Below are 24,003 nucleotides of genomic sequence, written 5' to 3'. Positions count from 1 at the left end.
GCTTTACAACCAACTGAGTACACTTGTTGTGTCGTCACACTTGTACTGTATGTGACAATGAACACGAGAACACGGACCCTGTAAACTCTTAGAAACAGCGGTGTGGTTATGGCACCCTGAGCGGAGATGCTGCCCCAGAAGGGAGGAAGCAGAACGGCAGGGCAAAACTGGTCGGGTGTTCAATTGTAAGGGGAACACACAGGCATTTCTGAGGCTGCAGCACTGTGTTGTGTAAGTAAAAGCAGACCACAGGCATTCTCAACACCCAAGCAAATGCATACCGAAGGCTGCCACAGATCTGTCCAGGCAGCTGCCCAGCATCTTCCACAACTCAATGGTTCGTTATATATGAAAACCTTTGTGCTGCTGTGACTCCAGTCCTGTTTCCTTTCTGTGTGTGTGATAAGGATATCTTCACAGGTGTAATCAACTACCCCTTCAGAGGATAATAAAGCAAAATATTACAGGTGCTGGAGGACTGAAATAAAAATAGAACACGCTGGAGATACTCAGAAGATCTGGCAGCATCTGTAGAGAGAGAAACAGAGTTAACAGACAGACTCTCCCAGTGAAAACAGCAGTTGCATATTAGAGTCACAGAATCAAAGTGCAGACCAGCATGCAAACAGATCCTTCAGCCCAATTTATCCATACTGACCAGACTTTCTGAATTAATTTGGTCCCATTTTGTCAGCATTTGGCCCATATCCCTCTACAGCTTTCCTATTCATAGGCCCATCCAGATGCCTTTTTAAATATTATAATTTTACCAGCCTCCACCATGCTCCAATCAGAGCTCCTCTGCTCACTGGTTCTTTTTCTTTTTGATCCTCTTTGTAGCTCCCCCCCCACCCGCCACACCTCAACCACCCACCAACCTTTGACTGCCCTGCCCTGCCTGGAGAGGGAGGTTGAGGGGGATGGATTGCAGCTGGACCCCATAGCCAAACAATTGGCCCAAGCCCCTCAGTGGCCAAACAGGTGGGCTGAGTCCCTCAGCGGCCGAGCAAGTGGCCCGAGTCCAGCAGTGGCCGAGCGAGTGGGCTGAGTCCCTCAGCGGCCGAGCGAGTGGCCCGAGTCCAGCAGTGGCCGAGCGAGTGGGCCGAATCCCTCAGTGGCCGAGCAAGTGCGCCGAATCCTTCAGTGGCCGAGCGAGTGGGCTGAGTCCCTCAGTGGCTGAGCGAGTGGGCTGAGTCCCTCAGTGGCTGAGCGAGTGGGCCGAGTCCCTCAGTGGCCGAGCGAGTGGGACGAGTCCAGCAGTGGCTGAGCGAGTGGGACGAATCCCTCAGTGGCCGAGCGAGTGGGCTGAGTCCCTCAGTGGCTGAGCGAGTGGGACGAGTCCAGCAGTGGCTGAGCGAGTGGGCCGAGTCCTGCAGTGGCCAAGCGAGTGGGCCGAGTCCCTCAGTGGCCGAGCAAGTGGGCCGAGTCCCTCAGTGGCCAAGCGAGTGGCCCGAGTCCTGCAGTGGCCGAGCGAGTGGGCTGAGTCCCTCAGTGGCTGAGCGAGTGGGACGAGTCCAGCAGTGGCCGAGCGAGTGGGATGAGTCCAGCAGTGGCTGAGCGAGTGGGACGAGTCCAGCAGTGGCTGAGCGAGTGGGCTGAGTCCCTCAGTGGCTGAGCGAGTGGGCCGAGTCCCTCAGTGGCTGAGCGAGTGGGACGAGTCCAGCAGTGGCTGAGCGAGTGGGACGAATCCCTCAGTGGCCGAGCGAGTGGGCTGAGTCCCTCAGTGGCTGAGCGAGTGGGACGAGTCCAGCAGTGGCTGAGGGAGTGGGCCGAGTCCTGCAGTGGCCAAGCGAGTGGGCCGAGTCCCTCAGTGGCCGAGCAAGTGGGCCGAGTCCCTCAGTGGCCAAACAGGTGGGCTGAGTCCCTCAGCGGCCGAGCGAGTGGCCCGAGTCCAGCAGTGGCCGAGCGAGTGGGCCGAATCCCTCAGTGGCCGAGCGAGTGGGCCGAATCCTTCAGTGGCCGAGCGAGTGGGCTGAGTCCCTCAGTGGCTGAGCGAGTGAGCTGAGTCCCTCAGTGGCTGAGCGAGTGGGCCGAGTCCCTCAGTGGCCGAGCGAGTGGGACGAGTCCAGCAGTGGCTGAGCGAGTGGGACGAATCCCTCAGTGGCCGAGCGAGTGGGCTGAGTCCCTCAGTGGCTGAGCGAGTGGCCCGAGTCCTGCAGTGGCCGAGCGAGTGGGCTGAGTCCCTCAGTGGCTGAGCGAGTGGGACGAGTCCAGCAGTGGCCGAGCAAGTGGGATGAGTCCAGCAGTGGCTGAGCGAGTGGGACGAGTCCAGCAGTGGCTGAGCGAGTGGGCTGAGTCCCTCAGTGGCTGAGCGAGTGGGACGAGTCCGGCAGTGGCTGAGGGAGTGGGCCGAGTCCTGCAGTGGCCAAGCGAGTGGGCCGAGTCCCTCAGTGGCCGAGCAAGTGGGCCGAGTCCCTCAGTGGCCAAACAGGTGGGCTGAGTCCCTCAGCGGCCGAGCGAGTGGCCCGAGTCCAGCAGTGGCCGAGCGAGTGGGCCGAATCCCTCAGTGGCCGAGCGAGTGGGCCGAATCCTTCAGTGGCCGAGCGAGTGGGCTGAGTCCCTCGGTGGCTGAGCGAGTGAGCCGAGTCCCTCAGTGGCTGAGCGAGTGGGCCGAGTCCCTCAGTGGCCGAGCGAGTGGGACGAGTCCAGCAGTGGCTGAGCGAGTGGGACAAATCCCTCAGTGGCCGAGCGAGTGGGCTGAGTCCCTCAGTGGCTGAGCGAGTGGCCCGAGTCCTGCAGTGGCCGAGCGAGTGGGCTGAGTCCCTCAGTGGCTGAGCGAGTGGGACGAGTCCAGCAGTGGCCGAGCAAGTGGGACGAGTCCAGCAGTGGCTGAGCGAGTGGGACGAGTCCAGCAGTGGCTGAGCGAGTGGGCTGAGTCCCTCAGTGGCTGAGCGAGTGGGCCGAGTCCCTCAGTGGCCGAGCGAGTGGGACGAGTCCAGCAGTGGCTGAGCGAGTGGGACGAATCCCTCAGTGGCCGAGCGAGTGGGCTGAGTCCCTCAGTGGCTGAGCGAGTGGGACGAGTCCAGCAGTGGCTGAGCGAGTGGGCCGAGTCCTGCAGTGGCCAAGCGAGTGGGCTGAGTCCCTCAGTGGCCGAGCAAGTGGGCTGAGTCCCTCAGTGGCCAAGCGAGTGGGCTGAGTCCCTCAGTTGCTGAGCGAGTGGGACGAGTCCAGCAGTGGCCGAGCGAGTGGGATGAGTCCAGCAGTGGCTGAGCGAGTGGGACGAGTCCAGCAGTGGCTGAGCGAGTGGGCTGAGTCCCTCAGTGGCCGAATGAGTGAGCCGAGTCCCTGAGTGCAGACTCATGCTGGAGAGCGACTGGAAATTAAGTACTTATGGTCACTTTGATTATCATTCTTGACTTTTCAAACTGTTCCCATGCTAACCTATTATTTTTAAATATGTAACAGCACTTAAAGCATCCGTACCTGGGTACTCTGTACCTAAGGTGGTGCTACGAGGCAACATTACCAACTTTTCACTGCAGTCATTCAAAGATATTCTATTCTGGCAGCTCATTCAATACATGCGCCTCTGCATGAAAATGTTGCCCCTTAGGTCCCTTTTAAATCTTTCTGCTTTCACCTTATATCTATGCCTTCTAATTTTGGTTTCTGCTACCCTGGGGAAAAGACCTTGACTATTCACCCTATTCATGCCCCTCATGATTTTATAAACTTCTTTGAGATCTCACCTCAGCTTCCAACGCTTCAGGGAAAATAACCCTAGCCTATTCAGCCTGTCCCTATAGCAGGGGGACATGAATTGCACACAGTATTCCAAAAGTGGCCTGACCAATTTTCCGTACAGTCGCAACATGACCTCCCAATGCATAAGATGATATGACTCTGTGGAAGTCCTGACCTGTGCACATGTATAAGCTTACTGAGGAAGTCTAAACTTCTAGTGGGTAGAACTGTATTCCCTGATTCCCTCTGTGGATGAATCCAACTTGGACATTATTGACAGGTTTCAGGTTTAAAGCTCTCTAGTTGGTGGAAATTTAACCTGGGGTTTTCCCAATGATTATCTTGGCCAGAGGACAGAGTTACAGCTCAGATCGGTTTTTGAAAACCATGAAGAAATACTCTTCCACTCCAACAATGCTCATTCCCCTTTCTTACACTCCCAAAAATGTTCATGATGCCACCTATATTTTCAAATGTAGTTTAACTTGACAATGTTCTGTCCCCTTTCCCACACTCAGCAGGTGTGGCAGAATTGGTGGAGAGAGAAATTTGATTCATTGAAGCAGATTTCCTGATATGCTCATGTTTTTCCAGGATTGTATCCCACACTTATTCTGAAGCCTATGTGCTCACTCATATTAGAACTAACTGCTCAGCGTGAGAGAGATTGGTAACACAGCAGAAAACTATTGAGGTTAACTTACATTTGACATGGTCAATGAGATAAACTTTTATTTTTAAATGCTCCTTAACGGAATATTACTTTGAGTGACTAAGACATTCCTGCTCACTAAGTACAAGACCTGGCGTGCACGAGAATGCATATTTCTTCACCATTATCAAATTTGACAGATTACTGTTGCAGGATTGTACATGTTGAAAGGAAATATTCAAAGTCAATGGGCCGTGATTTTCCAATGCCTCAGAAGTAAGGATGGGAAGGGCCCCAAAAAAGTGAATGGAGGGGCATCGTCCTCAATCTCTGATGCTAATACCCCAGACTGCAAGTGAAATGTAAACAGTGCGAACTTTTGAAAGAACAGAAACTGAGACCTAGTTGAGACCCTTCAGGACACACCAAGACTTGCTTCCAGTGCTGCTTGAAGTCTTCTGAGGAGCCTGGTAAGTCCAATGCTTGACCCATAGACTCTACCACGTGGGGGCCACTTGTACTCATGGGATGGAGTAGATGAGTTATTTGGAGAGTTTACACACTCATTATCCTCTCCAAAGGTTTTCAAAACTTCTAAGTTCTGAACCATCCCCAAATTATAAAATTTTGTCCTGTACGCCCAAGTCCAGGTCACAAAAGTATATATTAAAAAAAAGCACGCAGTGGTCTTTATTTCAATTCCTCAGTGAGAAAAGCAATTACACATGACTGCCGTGTTTAGTGCACTCAGAAACTTTGTATCCATGCTGCCTGATTCTGTCCCTGTTATTCTAGGAGTTTAAACTAGTAAGCCTGTTACAGAGCCCTTTTCCAAACACCTTTTGGAAGTCTATGTACATTGCATCAACTGCATACCTCATCGGTGAAGTTAGTGCAACATAATTTGCCTTCAACAAATCCATGCTGGATTTCCCTACTTAATTGACATCTGTCTGTGTGACCACTAATTTGTCATGTATTACCGATTCTAAAATCTTTCCCACCTCTGAAGTTAAACTGAGTGGATGTTAGTTCCTGGGTTTATACTTACGTTCTTCTTTAACAATATTTGCAAGTTTAACAGACTTAATACAGAGGCTAAAATAGTATCAGAGATAATGGGAACTGCAGATGCTGGAGATTCCAAGATAATAAAATGTGAGGCTGGATGAACACAGCAGGCCAAGCAGCATCTCAGGAGCACAAAAGCTGACGTTTCGGGCCTAGACCCTTCATCAGAGAGGGGGATGGGGGGAGGGAACTGGAATAAATAGGGAGAGAGGGGGAGGCGGACCGAAGATGGAGAGTAAAGAAGATAGGTGGAGAGGGTGTAGGTGGGGAGGTAGGGAGGGGATAGGTCAGTCCAGGGAAGACGGACAGGTCAAGGAGGTGGGATGAGGTTAGTAGGTAGCTGGGGGTGCGGCTTGGGGTGGGAGGAAGGGATGGGTGAGAGGAAGAACCGGTTAGGGAGGCAGAGACAGGTTGGACTGGTTTTGGGATGCAGTGGGTGGGGGGGAAGAGCTGGGCTGGTTGTGTGGTGCAGTGGGGGGAGGGGATGAACTGGGCTGGTTGAGGGATGCAGTGGGGGAAGGGGAGATTTTGAAACTGGTGAAGTCCACATTGATACCATATGGCTGCAGGGTTCCCAGGCGGAATATGAGTTGCTGTTCCTGCAACCTTCGGGTGGCATCATTGTGGCAGTGCAGGAGGCCCATGATGGACATGTCATCAAGAGAATGGGAGGGGGAGTGGAAATGGTTTGCGACCGGGAGGTGCAGTTGTTTGTTGCGAACTGAGCGGAGGTGTTCTGCAAAGCGGTCCCCAAGCCTCCGCTTGGTTTCCCCAATGTAGAGAAAGCCGCACCGGGTACAGTGGATGCAGTATACCACATTGGCAGATGTGCAGGTGAACCTCTGCTTAATGTGGAATGTCATCTTGGGGCCTGGGATGGGGGTGAGGGAGGAGGTGTGGGGACAAGTGTAGCATTTCCTGCGGTTGCAGGGGAAGGTGCCGGGTGTGGTGGGGTTGGAGGGCAGTGTGGAGCGAACAAGGGAGTCACGGAGAGAGTGGTCTCTCCGGAAAGCAGACAGGGGTGGGGATGGAAAAATGTCTTGGGTGGTGGGGTCGGATTGTAAATGGCGGAAGTGTCGGAGGATAATGCGTTGTATCCGGAGGTTGGTAGGGTGGTGTGTGAGAACGAGGGGGATCCTCTTGGGGCGGTTGTGGCGGGGGCGGGGTGTGAGGGATGTGTCGCGGGAAATGCGGGAGACGCGGTCAAGGGCGTTCTCAATCACCGTGGGGGGGAAGTTGCGGTCCTTAAAGAACTTGGACATCTGGGATGTGCGGGAGTGGAATGTCTTATCGTGGGAGCAGATGCGGCGGAGGCGGAGGAATTGGGAATAGGGGATGGAATTTTTGCAGGAGGGTGGGTGGGAGGAGGTGTATTCTAGGTAGCTGTGGGAGTCGGTGGGCTTGTAATGGACATCAGTTACAAGCTGGTTGCCTGAGATGGAGACTGAGAGGTCCAGGAAGGTGAGGGATGTGCTGGAGATGGCCCAGGTGAACTGAAGGTTGGGGTGGAAGGTGTTGGTGAAGTGGATGAACTGTTCGAGCTCCTCTGGGGAGCAAGAGGCGGCGCCGATACAGTCATCAATGTACCGGAGGAAGAGGTGGGGTTTGGGGCCTGTGTAGGTGCGGAAGATGGACTGTTCCACGTAACCTACAAAGAGGCAGGCATAGCTGGGGCCCATGCGGGTGCCCATGGCCACCCCCTTAGTCTGTAGGAAGTGGGAGGAGTCAAAAGAGAAGTTGTTGAGTGTGAGGACGAGTTCCGCTAGGCGGATGAGAGTGTCGGTGGAGGGGGCCTGGTCGGGCCTGCGGGACAGGAAGAAGCGGAGGGCCTTGAGGCCATCTCCATGCGGAATGCAGGTGTACAGGGACTGGACGTCCATGGTGAATATGAGGTGTTGGGGGCCAGGGAATTGGAAGTCCTGGAGGAGGTGGAGGGCGTGGGTGGTGTCACGGACCTGTCCGTCTTCCCTGGACTGACCTATCCCCTCCCTACCTCCCCACCTACACCCTCTCCACCTATCTTCTTTACTCTCCATCTTCGGTCCGCCTCCCCCTCTCTCCCTATTTATTCCAGTTCCCTCCCCCCATCCCCCTCTCTGATGAAGGGTCTAGGCCCGAAACGTCAGCTTTTGTGCTCCTGAGATGCTGCTTGGCCTGCTGTGTTCATCCAGCCTCACATTTTATTATCTTAATACAGAGGCTTTTTTTTTTGTTTTGAGAGACACAAGAAGTAAATGTGTTGTGAAACTAGAAATAGTTCAGAAAAGATTTACAAGGATATTGCCATCGTTGGAGGATTTGAGCTATAGGGAGAGGGTGAATAGGTTGGGACTGTTTTCCCTTGAGCATCAGAGGCTTAGGGATGACCTTATAGAGACCAGGAACAATGCTAATTAACATGCACAAAAACAAAGTTGCTGGAAAAGCTCAGCAGGTCTGGTAGCATCTGTGAAGGAGAAAACAGAGTTAACATTTCGGGTCCAGTGACCCTTCCTTGGAGTTCCCCTTGAGTTCTGAGGAAGGGTCACCAGACCCAAAATGTTAACTGTTTTCTCGTTCACAGATGCTGCCAGACTGCTGAGCTTTTCCAGCAACTTTGTTTTTGTTCCTGATTTACAGCATCCGCAGTTCTTTCGGTTTTTATTGACTAACACAAAACCTGGGGAAGGAATGTGAAGTCAGTACTTTATTGGCAATAGGGTCAAGAGAACAGGGGGTGGAACTCACAAACATGATCTCAAAGAGGGCATGGGGAGACAAGGAAGCTCAAAGAAAGAAGTTCAGGGTGAGGGCAGGGAACCATCTTGGAGGAAGTTTAACCTGTTGGGCTATGTGAATGGAGGGAAGTGCCAAGGTTGTTTTCAGGAAATGATCTCTAACAGGCCTTTAACTCTTTTACAGAGGTTTCCCATTGGTTGAACCTCAGGTTCCCCAGTGAATGAGCCTCAGGTTCCCAATGATTGAGCCTCAGGTTCCCCGTTGATTGAGCCTCAGGTTCCCCAATGATTGAGCGACAGGTTCCCATTGATTGAGCCTCCGGTTCCCCAGTGATTGAGCCTCAGGTTCCCCAGTGAATGAGTGTCAGGTTCCCAGTGATTGAGCCTCAGGTTCCCCAGTGAATGAGTGTCAGGTTCCCAGTGATTGAGCCTCAGGTTCCCCACTGATGGAGCCTCCGGTTCCCCACTGATTGAGCCTCAGGTTCCCATTGATTGAGCCTCAGGTTCCCCAGTGATTGAGCCTCAGGTTCCCCAATGATTGAGCCTCAGGTTCCCCAGTGAATGAGTGTCAGGTTCCCATTGATTGAGCCTCAGGTTCCCCAGTGAATGAGTGTCAAGTTCCCAGTGATTGAGTCTCAGGTTCGCCATTGATTGAGCCTCAGGTTCCCAGAGATTGAGCGTCAGGTTCCCATTGATTGAGCCTCAGGTTCCCCAGTGATTGAGCCTAACGCTCCCCAATGATTGAGACTCAGGTTCCCCACTGATTGAGCCTCAGGTTCCCATTGATTGAGCCTCAGGTTCCCCATTGATTGAGCGTCAGGTTCCCCAAAGATTGAGCCTCAGGTTCCCATTGATTGAGCCTCAGGTTCCCTGTTGATTGAGCCTCAGGTTCCCCATTGATTGAGCCTCAGGTTCCCCATTGATTGAGCGTCAGGTTCCCCACTTATTGAGCATCAGGTTCTCCATTGATTGAGCCTCAGGTTCTCCATTGATTGAGCCTCAGGTTCCTCAATGATTGAGCCTCAGGTTCCCTAATGATTGATCCTCAGTTTCCCCATTGATTGAGCCTCAGGTTCCTCATTGATTGAGCCTCACGTTCCCCACTGATTGAGCGTCAGGTTCTCCATTGATTGAGCCTCAGGTTCCCCGTTGATTGAGCCTCAGGTTCCTCAATGATTGAGCCTCAGGTTCCCCATTGATTGATCCTCAGGTTCTCCATTGATTGAGCCTCAGGTAACCCTAATGATGAGCCTCAGGTTCCCCAATGATTGAGCCTCAGGTTCCCCAATGATGAGCCTCAGGTTCCCCAATGATTGAGCCTCAGGTTCCCCGTTGATTGAGCCTCAGGTTCCCCACTGATTGAGCCTCAGGTTTCCAGTGATTGAGCCTCAGGTTCCCCAATGATTGGGCCTCAGGTTCCTCAATGATTGAGCGTCAGGTTCCCAATGATTGAGCCTCAGGTTCCCCATTGATTGAGCGTCAGGTTCCCCAATGATTGAGCCTCAGGTTCCCATTGATTGAGCCTCAGGTTCCCCACTGATTGAGCCTCAGGTTCCCCACTGATTGAGCCTCAGGTTCCCCGTTGATTGAGCCTCAGGTTCCCTGTTGATTGAGCCTCAGGTTCCCCATTGATTGAGCGTCAGGTTCCCCAATGATTGAGCCTCAGGTTCCCATTGATTGAACCTCAGGTTCCCCAATGATTGAGCCTCAGGTTCCCATTGATTGAGCCTCAGTTCCCCAATGATTGAGCGTCAGGTTCTCCATTGATTGAGCCTCAGGTTCCTCAATGATTGAGCCTCAGGTTCCCCATTGATTGATCCTCAGGTTCCCCACTGATTGAGCATCAGGTTCTCCATTGATTGAGCCTCAGGTTCCCATTGATTGAGCCTCAGGTTCCCCACTGATTGAGCATCAGGTTCTCCATTGATTGAGCCTCAGGTTCCCATTGATTGAACCTCAGGTTCCCCAATGATTGAGCCTCAGGTTCCCATTGATTGAGCCTCAGTTCCCCAATGATTGAGCGTCAGGTTCTCCATTGATTGAGCCTCAGGTTCCTCAATGATTGAGCCTCAGGTTCCCCATTGATTGATCCTCAGGTTCCCCAGTGATTGATCCTCAGGTTCCCCATTGATTGAGCGTCAGGTTCCCCAAAGATTGAGCCTCAGGTTCCCTATTGATTGAGCCTCATGTTCCCTAATGATTGAGCCTCAGGTTCCCTAATGATTGAGCCTCACGTTCCCCACTGATTGAGCGTCAGGTTCTCCATTGGTTGAGCCTCAGGTTCCCCGTTGATTGAGCCTCAGGTTCCCTAATGATTGAGCCTCAGGTTCCCTAATGATTGAGCCTCACGTTCCCCACTGATTGAGCGCCAGGTTCTCCATTGATTGAGCGCCAGGTTCCTCAATGATTGAGCCTCAGGTTCCCTAATGATTGATCCTCAGTTTCCCCATTGATTGAGCCTCAGGTTCCTCATTGATTGAGCCTCACGTTCCCCACTGATTGAGCGTCAGGTTCTCCATTGATTGAGCCTCAGGTTCCCCGTTGATTGAGCCTCAGGTTCCTCAATGATTGAGCCTCAGGTTCCCCATTGATTGATCCTCAGGTTCTCCATTGATTGAGCCTCAGGTAACCCTAATGATGAGCCTCAGGTTCCCCAATGATGAGCCTCAGGTTCCCCAATGATTGAGCCTCAGGTTCCCCGTTGATTGAGCCTCAGGTTCCCCACTGATTGAGCCTCAGGTTCCCCACTGATTGAGCCTCAGGTTTCCAGTGATTGAGCCTCAGGTTCCCCAATGATTGGGCCTCAGGTTCCTCAATGATTGAGCGTCAGGTTCCCAATGATTGAGCCTCAGGTTCCCCATTGATTGAGCGTCAGGTTCCCCAATGATTGAGCCTCAGGTTCCCATTGATTGAGCCTCAGGTTCCCCACTGATTGAGCCTCAGGTTCCCCGTTGATTGAGCCTCAGGTTCCCTGTTGATTGAGCCTCAGGTTCCCCATTGATTGAGCGTCAGGTTCCCCAATGATTGAGCCTCAGGTTCCCATTGATTGAACCTCAGGTTCCCCAATGATTGAGCCTCAGGTTCCCATTGATTGAGCCTCAGTTCCCCAATGATTGAGCGTCAGGTTCTCCATTGATTGAGCCTCAGGTTCCTCAATGATTGAGCCTCAGGTTCCCCATTGATTGATCCTCAGGTTCCCCACTGATTGAGCATCAGGTTCTCCATTGATTGAGCCTCAGGTTCCCATTGATTGAGCCTCAGGTTCCCCACTGATTGAGCATCAGGTTCTCCATTGATTGAGCCTCAGGTTCCCATTGATTGAACCTCAGGTTCCCATTGATTGAGCCTCAGGTTCCCCACTGATTGAGCATCAGGTTCTCCATTGATTGAGCCTCAGGTTCCCATTGATTGAACCTCAGGTTCCCCAATGATTGAGCCTCAGGTTCCCATTGATTGAGCCTCAGTTCCCCAATGATTGAGCGTCAGGTTCTCCATTGATTGAGCCTCAGGTTCCTCAATGATTGAGCCTCAGGTTCCCCATTGATTGATCCTCAGGTTCCCCACTGATTGAGCATCAGGTTCTCCATTGATTGAGCCTCAGGTTCCCCAGTGATTGAGCCTCAGGTTCCCCATTGATTGAGCGTCAGGTTTCCTCTGGCGCGGGCAGCCACGTCCCCTCAGCCACCTGCAGGGGGCGGAAGCCCGGTGCGTGTGACGTCGCCGCGTCACGGAAGCGTTTGCGTCGGCCGCGCTTGTCTCCGTCACTTCCGGGAAGGGCAGGTGGTCGGAAGTGGCGCTGGAGAGGCGGGCGGGGGAGTGTGAGCCGGAAGTTATAAAGTTTATAAATAAATCCCAGCTGGAAGTGTGAACCCATCCATTCAACCCAGGAATGATAAATCTGAATGTGTCTCGGTGATGGGAGGCTGTGAGATGTGCAGGTGGGAGGAGGGATTTGGGTACTGGGATAAGAAGTGTAATAAAATCCTGCCCACAGGGAGAGAAAGGAGTCAAGGAAGCTGATGGAATATGGGCTGTTATCTCAGAAAGTGAGGCTTTGGCTGTGCAGGATCCCACCTGCAGCATTACCTTCAGTTTTGGGGGCGTGTATTTTAGGGAGAATGTTGTTGACCTTGTAGGAAGATGAAGCAGGATCACCAGAATGACACAAGGGCTTAAAGGGACATTATTACAGAAACGTTGCATGTCTGTTTTTTTTTTAATTTTTGAGTGTAGGATATTGAAAAGTGCATGAGTCAAAGTGTTTAAAATGGTGAAGGATTCGGGAAGCCCAAAAGAACTGAAGATGCTGTAAGTCAGGAGCAAGAACAGCCTATCGGTTGCTTTCCCAAAAACCTCTGTTTTCGTGAAGGATTCGGGGGGGCTTGACACAAACTGGGAAATCCAGGTTAAAGAGCCATGAGCTTAAAATCAAAGCTAAATGCACGACTGATGCTCAATGTGTGCCAGATATCAATGCTGGCATCTTCCTGACCTCTGTGGGTCAATTCCCAAAGTGAACAGACTGACTGCCAAGTAATTCCAACAGACTGCAAGCCATTGGTCTTTATTGTGAACGCTGCCATCTTTTCATATCAGATGTCCTAACTATGCTGTACCTAATTATTCTTCCAGCAGGTTGGAAGTGACAAGGCAAAAACCTCATTCCAAACATGAATTTGGAGGCGAAGAGTGGATCGTCATCAACCTCTGCTGATACAGGACAGGGAGAGCTGGAGCAGAAAAAGTCTCTACCACCTGTTGTGTTGGCCAAGATTGAGCGGAACCGACAGAGAGCACTGATCCTGCGGCAGGCCAGGCTGGCCAGCAGACCCTACCCTTCTGATGCAGGCAAGTAGTGTTTTTCTGATGTTAAGACACTGTTCTGTAGTGTTACATCTGAATAGAGTTATTTAAATATGCTTTGTAACTGAGATCTTGCTGTTTAGAATTTAAATCTAAGCCCTGTTTTTAAGCATGATCTGTGTTTACTGATGGATGTAATCCTGTACATTCTGCAATACCATAGTTTTGTCTAAAAGGGTATTTATATTTGTATCTAACAGGTGGCACTGTCGCAAAGCTTGCACCCAAAGTAATTGATACAGGAGGAGGATTCTTTCTAGAGGAGGAGGAGGAAGAGCTTCCTGAAGTGAATAAAGTTGTACATCAACCAGGTACATTTGTATTAAACATTCCAGCACAGTATGATTGGGATGGAATTGCATCCAGAGAGGGTGCAGGGGAGATTCACCAGGTTGTTGTTGTTCACCCTGGAGTATTTTAACTATGAACAGGTACCCGATAGGCTGTGATTGTTATCTTTTGAGCAGGGAAGGCTGGGCGGATGGGGAGGGGTGCTGACTGAGATGTACAAAATTGAGGGGCAAAGGTAGTGTAGGCAGGAGGAAACATCCTTTAGTAGAGGGATCAATGACCACAGACCAAGAGCTTCAGTAGTATTTAAGGAATGTCTTTCGACATTCAGACGATGAAGTCTTTGATACTTAGTGCCTGAGAGGTTATAAATACAGGGACCATCACAACGTTTAAACCTTGAAATGCCGTAGCAACGAGGCCACGGGCCACATGCAAAAAAAATGCAACGAGAGTAGATAGGTTCTTGATGATCAATGCAGGTATGATTGGCCAAAGTGACTCTTTCCGTGGTGTAAAACTAAGGTTTAACCTTCCTGACTCAATCAGATGTTTCCAGTACAGGTCTGAGGTGCACATTAAAGCACAGAACTATCCCTGAACAGAAGTGATTTAAAAAAAACACATTCTGGGCTACTGCTACCAAATGATACAACCTTGCATGACTTGTCCACATTAGAAGTACTGAATGTAATTTAAATAGGGAAAGACTGCAGAAAGCTACAGCAAAGGGATTTAGGGATCTTTGTGCATGAATCACAAAATACGTGCAACCAAGTTCATTGGGTAATGGGGAGGGCAAATGGACTTTTGACCTTTATTTCAAAGGGGTTGGAGCATAAAAGTGGGGAGGTCTTACGAAGATGGTTTAAGGCTTTAGCCAGACCACAACTGGAAAACTGTCATGGTCCTGTAGCTCAAAAAAAAACAGGCAATGGAGGCAGTTCAGAGAAGGTTCACCAAGTTGATCCTGGGGATGGAAAGATTTTCTTGAGGAAATGTTGAGTAAGTTGGATTTCTGCGCATTGGAGTTTAGAAGCATGAGAGCTTAAAATAATTGTTAGGGGCTTCACAGGGTAGGGGGAGAGAGATTTTCTCTTTGTGGGAGAGTTCAGGCCAGAGGAGATATCTCAAATTGAGGAGTTAACTATTAATAATAGTCATACAGCACAGAAACAGACACTTCAGTCCAACCAGCCCATGTCGACCATAATCCCAAACTGAACTAGTCCCATGAACAGCAGTTTATTTCCTGACGATAATGTATCTGTGGAATTCTTTACAGAAAGGGCTGTCGAGGCTGGGGAAATAAGTATATTAAAGTCTCACACAGATTCTTAATCAGTAAAGTAAATGGACAGTTATCGAGATAAGTAAGGAAAGTAAAGTTGAAGACTATCACATCAGCGCATTGAATGGCAGAGTAGACTTGATGGCCCTGGTTCTTCTGATCTTGTTGCTGTTTTATATATAGCGTGGACTGCAGAAATTACTGGAAATCATTTCAGTATAGGAGAACACAACCTGTGGTTTGGTATGTGTGGTATAATCTGCATCAGCTCACAGCCTACGTTTCCCTGGATGGTGGCCTTGCTTGTGACACTCACGTCCGATAAATAAATCACAAGTACTCCAGTTAGTTGTGGATGGAGAAGATGCATTAGCTGATCAAACCTCAATTCTTCATTGGTACAGTATCCGTACAAGTTGCATTGTACTGTCAGGCTAACAGACTGTCAGCTTGGGTATTTCCTCCTCCCTACCCATTTGGCCATTCCAGGCTTTAATTACCAGTCAGAGCGTGCAATGCACTTGCCCATACAAGTAAAAGATTTATAGTGTGAGGATGACGTTTGACCAATTTTGTTTGTGCATGTAATTGATCCTTTTCCAATTGGAAACGGTTTCTCCTTATTGAATCAAAACGCTCCATAACTTTTGAACAACTCAGTCAACATAGAACATAGAAAAGTACAGCACAGTACAGGCCCTTCAGCCCACGATGTGGTGCTGTGGAATAATCCTAATCCAAAAATAAAATAACCTAACCTATATTCCCCTTAATTCACTGCTGTCCATGTGTATGTCCATCAGTCGCTTAAATGTCACTAATGACTCCGCTTCCACGACTACCACTGGCAAACTATTCCATGCGCTCACAACTCTCTGGGTGAAGAACCTCCCTCTGACGTCTCCTCTATACCTTCTTCCTAACACCTTAAAACCATGATCCCTTGTGGCAGTCAATTCTGCCCTGGGGGAAAGTCTCTGGCTATCGACTCTATCCATGCCTCTCACTACCTTGTACACCTCGATCAGATCACCTCTCTTCCTCCTTCTCTCCAGAGAGAAAATTCCGAGCTCAGTCAACCTCTCCTCATAAAACAAGCCCTCTAGTCCAGGCAGCTTCCTGGTAAACCTCCTTTGCACCCTCTCCAAAGCCTCCACATCTTCCCTATAATAGGGGGACCAGAACTGGACGCAATACTCCAAATGTGGTCTCACCAGGGTTTTGTAGAGCTGCAGCATAACCTCGCGGCTCTTAAACTCGATCCCCCTGTTAATGAAAGCCAAAACACCATATGCTTTCTTAACAACCTTATCCACCTGGGTGGTAACTTTGAGGGAGCTATGCACTTGAACACCATGATCCCGCTGTTCCTCCACACTGCAGAGAATCCTGCATTTAATCCTATATTCAGCATTTAAGCTCAGCCTTCCAAAATGCATTACTTTGCATTTATCCAGGTTGAACTCCATCTGCCATTTCTCAGCCCAGCTCTGCATCCTGTCAATGTCTCGCTGAAGCCTGCAATAGCCCTCGATACTATCAACGGCACCTCCAACCTTTGTGTCATCAGCAAACGTACTAACCCACCCCTCAACATCCTCAACCAAGCCATTTATAAAAAATACAAAGAGCAGAGGCCCAAGAACAGAGCCCTGCGGGCCATCACTCAGCACTGACCTCCAGGCAGAATACTTACCATCTACAACCACTCTCTGCCTCCTGTCAGCCAACCAATTCTGAATCCAGACAGCCACATCACCCTGTATCCCATACCTCCTGACTTTATGAATGAGCCTGCCGTGGGGAACGGGGAACCTTATCAAATGCCTTGCTGAAGTCCATGTACACCACATCCACTGCTCGACCCTCGTCAACCTGTCTTGTGACTTCCTCAAAGAACTCAATAAGATTTGGAAGGCATGACCTGCCTCTCTCAAAGCCACGCTGACTCCCTTTAATCACACTATGCTTTTCCAAATAGCCATAAATCCTATCCCTCAGAATTCTTTCCAAAACCTTGCTGACCACAGACGTAAGACGTCAAATCTCCCCTCAACTTCCTTTGCTGTCAGTTCTAGTAGGATCTCCATCTTTTTGAATTCTCCCCTGATGGTATTCCATTAAGTCCCCTTCTGAGTTCTGAAAGTCCTTCACACCCTTACTAAAATGAGGTGCCTAGAACTGGCAATAATTTACCAGCGAGGGTCCAACCACGTTCAGTGTAACTTCTTTGCTTTTGTGCTCCATATGCATTTATTTAAAAATGCAATGTGTATTTTATTACAATTGTCTCAATTTGTGCTAACATCTTTACTTAATTGTATATTTCCTTTAAAATTGTTCCATTTTGCTTATGTTGCATCTCCTGCCAAAATGAATCACCTCATTCTTGTGTTAAATTGTATCTGCCAATTTTATCTGTGTCTTCTTGGAGTTTATTACAACTGTCCTCACTGCCTACACTTGAGTTCTCTGTCAGCAGCAAACTTTGAAATGATATTCTGCATATCTAATAATAAATAGATAATAAATAGATAATAAATAAATGAATAATAAATAGCAAAAAGAGCATGGTCCTACTATCAACCCACATGGAATGTAATTACAGATTTTATTCCAGTTTGAAAGGAATAAGGTTCACTTCTGTCCCTAAACCAGTTTAGGATCCAGATTACCCCTGTAATTCCAAATTTTCATTTTTGCTAAATGTATACTCTGTGGCACTTTATGAAAAGCCTCTTGCATAGTCCAAATGCGCATCAATCACAGTATCCTCAACAGCATCAGAGATAATGGGAACTGCAGATGCTGGAGAATCCAAGACAACAAAATGTGAGGCTGGATGAACACAGCAGGCCAAGCAGCATCTCAGGAGCACAAAAGCTGACGTTTCGGGCCTAGACCCTTCGTCAGAGAGGGGAGGCTTGGAGACCGCTTTGCAGAACACCTCCGCTCAGTTCGCAACAAACTACTGCACCTCCAGTCGCAAACCATTTCCACTCCCCCTCCCGTTCTTTAGATGACATGTCCATCATGGGCCTCCTGCAGTGCCACAATGATGCCACCCGAAGGTTGCAGGAACAGCAACTCATATTCCGCCTGGGAACCCTGCAGCCTAATGGTATCAAGGTGGACTTCACCAGTTTCAAAATCTCCCCTTCCCCCACCGCATCCCTAAACCAGCCCAGCTCTTCCCCTCCACCCACTGCATCCCAAAACCAGTTCAACCTGTCTCTGCCTCCCTAACCTGTTCTTCCTCTCACCCATCCCTTCCTCCCACCCCAAGCCGCACCCCCATCTACCTACTAACCTCATCCCACCTCCTTGACCTGTCCGTCTTCCCTGGACTGACCTATCCCCACCCTACCTCCCCACCTATACTCTCTCCACCTATCTTCTTTTCTCTCCATCTTCGGTCCGCCTCCCCCTCTCTCCCTATTTATTCCGGAACCCTCACCCCATCCCCCTCTCTGATGAAAGGTCTAGGCCCGAAACGTCAGCTTTTGTGCTCCTGAGATGCTGCTTGGCCTGCTGTGTTCATCCAGCCTCACATTTTGTTGTCTTGGATCCTCAACAGCATTCTCTGCTACTTTGTGTTGGCCAAGACAAGAGGAGAACGTTTTGTTCCAGTTTGTCTGTTTCTTGGGTTTTTGGTTTAAAGAACAACCGATTGACAGGATCTTCAGCTACACAGTGTTGCCACCATTACTGATCTATTTTACTGGGACAAATTATGCTGCAGGTCTGAGACTCCATTTTGGGGTGATACTGTATAACACTAGTTACTTAAGTGCCTATAAATGTATGGGCCAGACCTCTTGTGGCTACTGTTTTACTGTCTTTGTTACCCAAGTGCAGGTAATTATTTCAGAAAATTTTTATCATGCTAACTTTTTTTCCTCCTCTGCCACATTATAAGAAAGTTGTCGCTAATTCAAAATATGCTGTCTGTAACTGCAGGACCTGTCTTGGAATTTGATTATTTATTGTGTGAAGAATGTGGCAAAGAATTCATGGACTCCTTTCTCAGCAGTCACTTTGATCTACCTGTCTGTGATAATTGCAGGTATTGAGAGTAATTTTATCCTTAGATACATAAGCTATGTTTATTGTTATGGGGGAGAAATTGAAAAGAAATGGTCACAATGGCATCCCAATTGTAACTAAGCATGTTGGATCAGATTGTTATTAATTGCAGGTAATTGTTTGTCAGGTATTTTCCAGAAATACAAATTGCTTATTATCGAGATAGTAGGAACTGCTGATGCTGAAGAATCTGAGATAACACGGTGTGAAGCTGGATGAACACAGCAGCCCAAGCAGCATCAGAGGAGCAGGAAAGCTTGATGTTTTGGGTTGGGACCCTTCTTCAAAAAATTTCTGAGGAAGGGTCCCGACCCGAAACGTTAAGCTTTCCTGCTCCTCTGATGCTGTTTGGCCGGCTGTGTTCATCCAGTTTCACACCATGTTATCTCAAATTGTTTATTCTTGGGCTGCAGGCAACACTATCCATACAAACATCCGTTGCTGGTTAAAACCCAAAAGAACAGCAGATCAGAAACAGAAGTTGCTAGAAAAACTCAGCAGGCCTGGCAGCATCTGTGAAGAGAAAGCAGAGTTGGCGTTTCAGCCCGGTGACCCTTCCTCAGAACTGTTATTGGAAGGACAGACCATCCTATTGGGATGGGGAGAGAGGACATGCCGCAGTGCTCTCGTGAATCACAGTGTAAACTGGAGAAACAACAACTTATGCTCAGACGAGGCACTTTACAGCCTTCTGGACTTAATATTGAGTTCAACACCTTCAAGTTGTGAATGAACTCACATTTCTTCCCCTTCTTTTAACTTGTTACATTCTGTTATGCCCTCTGTCCGCTCCCCACGGCCCAGTGGGACTGTCTGTCCTTTCCATTCTGGCAGGAGACATGCCATTGTTCTGTCATACTGATCACTTAATCTGAAATGTCAACATCTTTTCTCCTCCAGCCCTCTACTCCTAATAGCCGAACCCACCGCCAAACCCCCCCCCCACAAACTATAGCATAAATGCTGCCCCCTCTGCAACATTTTCCTTCAGCTCTGAAGTCATATAGATTTGAAACATTAGCTTGCTCTGTCTCCATGAATACTGCCTGACCTACTGTGATACCCAGCATTTGTTATTTTCAAAGCAGATTCCGGCATCTGCAGTGATTTGCTTCTCCAGTGATTGTGGTCGCTTTTACTCCAAGTTTTTTACTAATCATATTTTTTAAAAAAACTTACTAAATTGCCATAGAACACTTGCATTCACATTTTGAATTATTAGTCCATGACCGTTCTGCTTAAAGAAATTTCTGAAGGGTCGAGACCCAAAACATCAGCTTTGCTGCCTGGCCTGCTGTGTCGATCCAGCTCTACACCTAGTCAAGAATGCATTTTTTTTACCTAATATGTACAGCACACAAGCAGGGTCTTTAGCCAACAAGGTTTGTAGTCCAAATGAGATTCTGCTCACCTCACCTCTCCTCTTCCAACCCGATCAATGTTACCAATGCCTCTTCATCTACGCTGTTTGCCTCAACTGCTCCCTCTGGTGGAAGTTCCCAAATCTTTTTCCGGGTCAGAGATGGTAGGAACTGCTGATGCTGCAGAATCTGAGATAACAAGGCCATTTCTGTAGAAAGGTCTAGGTCCAAAACGTCAGCCTTCCGGTTCCTGTGATGCTGCTTGGCCTGCTGTGTTCGTCCAGCTCCACACCTTGTTATCTCAGATTCTCCAGCATCTGCAGTCCCTACTATCTCTGCATTCTTGACTGGTGTATAACAGCGAAATAAAATTTGCATCATTGTGTTTTAACTGGTGCTGCTGCATGTGGTACACAACAGGAAATTTTACAGCTGATTTTAAAAATGTGATTTGCACAATTATTCAAATATCTACCTTTATTCATAGCTTTCCTTCACTGACATTTCTTTCTGTAGTCTAGGTCTGATCTGTTAACATGAGTACATAATTTAAAGATTCTCATTCACAGTGGAAACTTCGGTCACCAGCTTCTTGCTGTATTGCAGAGATAATGAAGAGAAACACAAACTAATTACCCGAACAGATGCAAAGCAGGAATTTCTGCTTAAAGACTGTGACCTGGACAAGCGAACCCCTATACTCAAGTACATACTGAAGAAAAATCCACATAATACTAACTGGGGCAACATGAAACTTTATGTGAGGCTGCAGGTACGTTAACAATACAAGATGTAAAGCTTTTCGTGAGAAAATGAACGAGTGCCAATAACTAGCGGTGTTGAAGGAATAGTGATATATATCCAGGTAAATGCTGTCCTTGTTTTTCCTCAAATCAGCTATCTGATTAATGGATTTAACTGATGTTATAGACTTTGTGGAGCTCAGGGTCCTTGGTCAATCTCATGCCAGTGATTAGAAAACATCATACAGTCTGCTCAGTTTCTCTGGACCACAGGGATCAAGGCTGAGGAAGCACAGATGAAATAAACAGAACAGTTGAGATGCTGTCACAGGCATCTTGAAACTGATTAATGGATTTTATATGCTTTTTTTTCGAAAGGCTAGTTTAGGTGACTACCTGATACTTGAAGTGGTGGGAACTGTATTCTGTCACACTCCTGAATTGTGCCTTGTAGGTGATGGTACTCCGAAAAGAATCACTGCCTGTTGTTTTACCTACCTGAAAGCAGCTAGGCATTCTAATGTGGCCTTACCAATACATTAATAAAAAATACAGTTAAGAAAATAAGTAATTCATAAATCAGAAACAAGCGCTCAGTTTGTTGTACCTCACTGGAGTCACGTACTGGAAATCATGCCCCACCTGAGTTATCACAGTAAAGATGTTATCAAAGTACTAAAAATCTCCCAATTATGTCAGGTTAGGCCCAGGCAAGCAGAAAGCATGGACCAAGTTTCTGTACTTTACAAGAATTTCTATTTGTTACACAGTTTCTAGCTACACAAACTATAAACTGTTAGCATATAATTATAAGCTTGAAAGAGTCCAGAAAAGATTTATAAGGATGTTGCCAAAGTTGGAGTGTTTGAGCTACAGGGAGAGGCTGAATAGACTGGGGCTATTTTCCCTGGAGTGTCGAAGTCTGAGGGGTCACCTTATAGAGGTTTATAAAATCATGAGGGACATGGATAGGGGGAATAGTCAAGGTCTTTTCCCCAGGGTGGGGGAATCCAAAACTAGAAGGCATAGGTTTAAGGTGAGAGGAGAAGGATTTAACAGGGACCTAAGGGGCAACATTTTCCTGCAGAGTGGTGCATGTATGGAATGAGCTGCCAGAGGAAGTGGTGGATGCTGGTACAATTACAACATTCAAAAGGCATGTGGATGGGTACATGAATAGGAAGAGTTTAGAGGGTTATGGGCCAAATACTGGCAAACGGGCCTTATTTAGAATATCTGGTTAGCATGGATAAGTTGGACTGAAGGGTCTGCTTCCATGCTGTACATCTGTGACGCTCACTAACCCCTCTCCTGACACATGCACACAGACAAAAGAAAATTGGTGGGGGGCAGGGGGAAGGGGTAGAATATTTAGGAAGCAACTTGATGTCCTCTGACTGGGGTTTTGTTAAGATGAACCTTTCATTTGCCAAGACTTGGTGTCTCACTTCACCTGGTTCTTTTCGTATCCTCACAAGATGTGCAGTCAATAGATTAATAAATTGTAAAGGTTTTGACTTATTGGTGAAAGCATCTGGTAAGAAAATGTACTGGCTTTCTTCAGGTATTTTCTACACGAGAGACACATTCTGCTTCCTGTTTTGGAGGTCTGAAGGCTTCAGCCTATATTACTTTCAGTTTCAGGCTGTTCAGCTACCCAGGAGGCAATCACATAATTATTGGCAGGCTGAGGTTTTTGCCATTGAACTGGTAGTCATTCCCAGACCAGTCAGCTATTTGTTGCTGGCTGAATTTTACTTTGCACGTAACACTTGGTGATAGCCCCTCTGCAACTCCCTCTTTAAAAGTGCAGTAATCCTTTCAATAATAACTGGTTTTGAAAACAGTCCTTTTACCATTTCAGTTCAAAAAACACGTATATGGTCTGATAATGTTTTTTTAAGTTGCATTCAAATCTAGTCCACAAATTGAACGTGACCTTTGTGAAAACTTGGTATATAACTATTGTTTCATTTTGTTAATTGTTATGGTTCAGTTAGGTGGATAGCTGGTTTGCAATTGCAAAGTAATACAAGCAGCATGGTTTCAATTCCTGTGCTAGCTGAGGTTATCATAAAAGGCTCCCCTTTCCAACATCTTCCCCCAACCTGAAGTGTGGTGATTAAACCACCACCATCACATGTCTCCCTCCCATGAGAAGTGCTGTGGTCCACTACAACAATGGTGACTTTAGCTCATGATATCTCAGTAAAGATATTGTACATTAACATGTTTTATAACTAGACAGTCTACTTATTGTGGAACTTAAGTTAAATAGCTAGCATATATCAAAAAGCAGTAAATGGCTATATATTGCCAGTTTCAGTACTTGCCATGTGATAATGGAAACTGCAGATGCTGGAGAGTCCAAGATAACAAAGTGTGGAGTTGGATGAACACAGCAGCATCTCAGGAGCACAAAAGCTGATGTTTCAGGCCTAGACCCTTCATTCTCTGATGAAGGGTCTAGGCCCGAAACGTCAGCTTTTGTGCTCCTGAGATGCTGCTTGGCCTGCTCTGTTCATCCAGCTCCACACTTTGTTATCTCAGTACTTGTCATAGTTAGATTCATTCAGTTTAAAAATCGTTTGTTTCCTCACTGTCCTTCACTGGTAATTTTGAAATCTGAATGAAGCTGCAATGGTGTCATTCTCCTGTTTTTATAGATAATAAAACGTTCCCTTGAAGTATGGGGTAGTGAGGAAGCTCTGCAAGAAGCAAAAGAAGCAAGGCAAGAGAACAGGGAGAAGATGAAACAAAAGAAGTTTGACAAAAAAGTCAAAGGTAGGTCAAGATTAAACTGCTACTGGATCCCAGCCTGAACTAATTTCAGTAATGTTTTTCCCCATTCCCACCCACTTTTCTCACTTGTTCTTATCTCTACCCTTCCTTTCATTCCACACACAATATTCTGTTGTTCCCCTGACCTCATTGTAGATCTTCGTCGAGCTGTGAGAAGCAGCCTATGGAAGAAGGAATCAGCTCTTCACCAACATGAGTATGGTCCTGAAGAACAACATGAGGAGGAAGAGGATATGTACAAAAAGACATGTGCCACATGTGGCCATCAGTTAGTCTATGAAAAAATGTAACTGATTTGATTTTATGCTTTGCTTGTTGTATAATAATTTGGCACTTCAATAATTGTGTAGTTGATTTTTTTAATAAATTGAACATTTCTGTACATTTGCTATCTTTGAAAAACTGTTTCAATACTGACATTTACCATCATCTTTCCTGAGTT

General features: G+C 47.8%; 1 protein-coding gene across 3 annotated transcripts; it reads left to right on the top strand.

The window, feature by feature from the left end:
- Positions 1 to 4,557: 4,557 nt before the first annotated feature.
- xpa (xeroderma pigmentosum, complementation group A) lies at positions 4,558 to 23,943 on the top strand. Of its 3 annotated transcripts, none has more exons than XM_059643097.1 (7): positions 4,558 to 4,806; positions 12,757 to 12,972; positions 13,188 to 13,298; positions 18,530 to 18,635; positions 20,623 to 20,788; positions 23,426 to 23,543; positions 23,697 to 23,943. In XM_059643097.1, exons 2-7 carry the CDS (start codon positions 12,795 to 12,797, stop codon positions 23,849 to 23,851), a joined length of 834 nt encoding a protein of 277 aa, XP_059499080.1. In that variant the 5' UTR covers positions 4,558 to 4,806; positions 12,757 to 12,794; the 3' UTR covers positions 23,852 to 23,943. The 3 variants fall into 3 exon arrangements, with proteins under 3 accessions (XP_059499080.1, XP_048382776.1, XP_048382775.1); XM_048526819.2 differs by lacking the exon at positions 4,558 to 4,806 and adding an exon at positions 11,906 to 12,062 and having other exon boundaries at positions 12,760 to 12,972; XM_048526818.2 differs by lacking the exon at positions 4,558 to 4,806 and adding an exon at positions 11,906 to 12,062.
- Positions 23,944 to 24,003: the final 60 nt, after the last annotated feature.

The sequence above is a fragment of the Stegostoma tigrinum genome, chromosome 3, assembly GCF_030684315.1.
Source record: "Stegostoma tigrinum isolate sSteTig4 chromosome 3, sSteTig4.hap1, whole genome shotgun sequence".
NCBI lineage: Eukaryota > Metazoa > Chordata > Chondrichthyes > Orectolobiformes > Stegostomatidae > Stegostoma > Stegostoma tigrinum.
The sequence above is the reverse complement of the archived record's forward strand: the minus strand, read 5'-3'. Positions and strand labels throughout refer to the sequence as shown.

What these genes read in the sequence shown, in the direction of transcription:
- xpa (XM_059643097.1), top strand. Translation starts at nt 12,795, where the DNA reads ATGAATTTGGAGGCGAAGAGTGGATCGTCATCAACCTCTGCTGATACA. An exon ending in ACCCTACCCTTCTGATGCAG is followed by an intron (nt 12,973 to 13,187) that starts GCAAGTAGTGTT and finishes TGTATCTAACAG; the next exon opens with GTGGCACTGTCGCAAAGCTT. An exon ending in CCTGTCTGTGATAATTGCAG is followed by an intron (nt 18,636 to 20,622) that starts GTATTGAGAGTA and finishes GCTGTATTGCAG; the next exon opens with AGATAATGAAGAGAAACACA.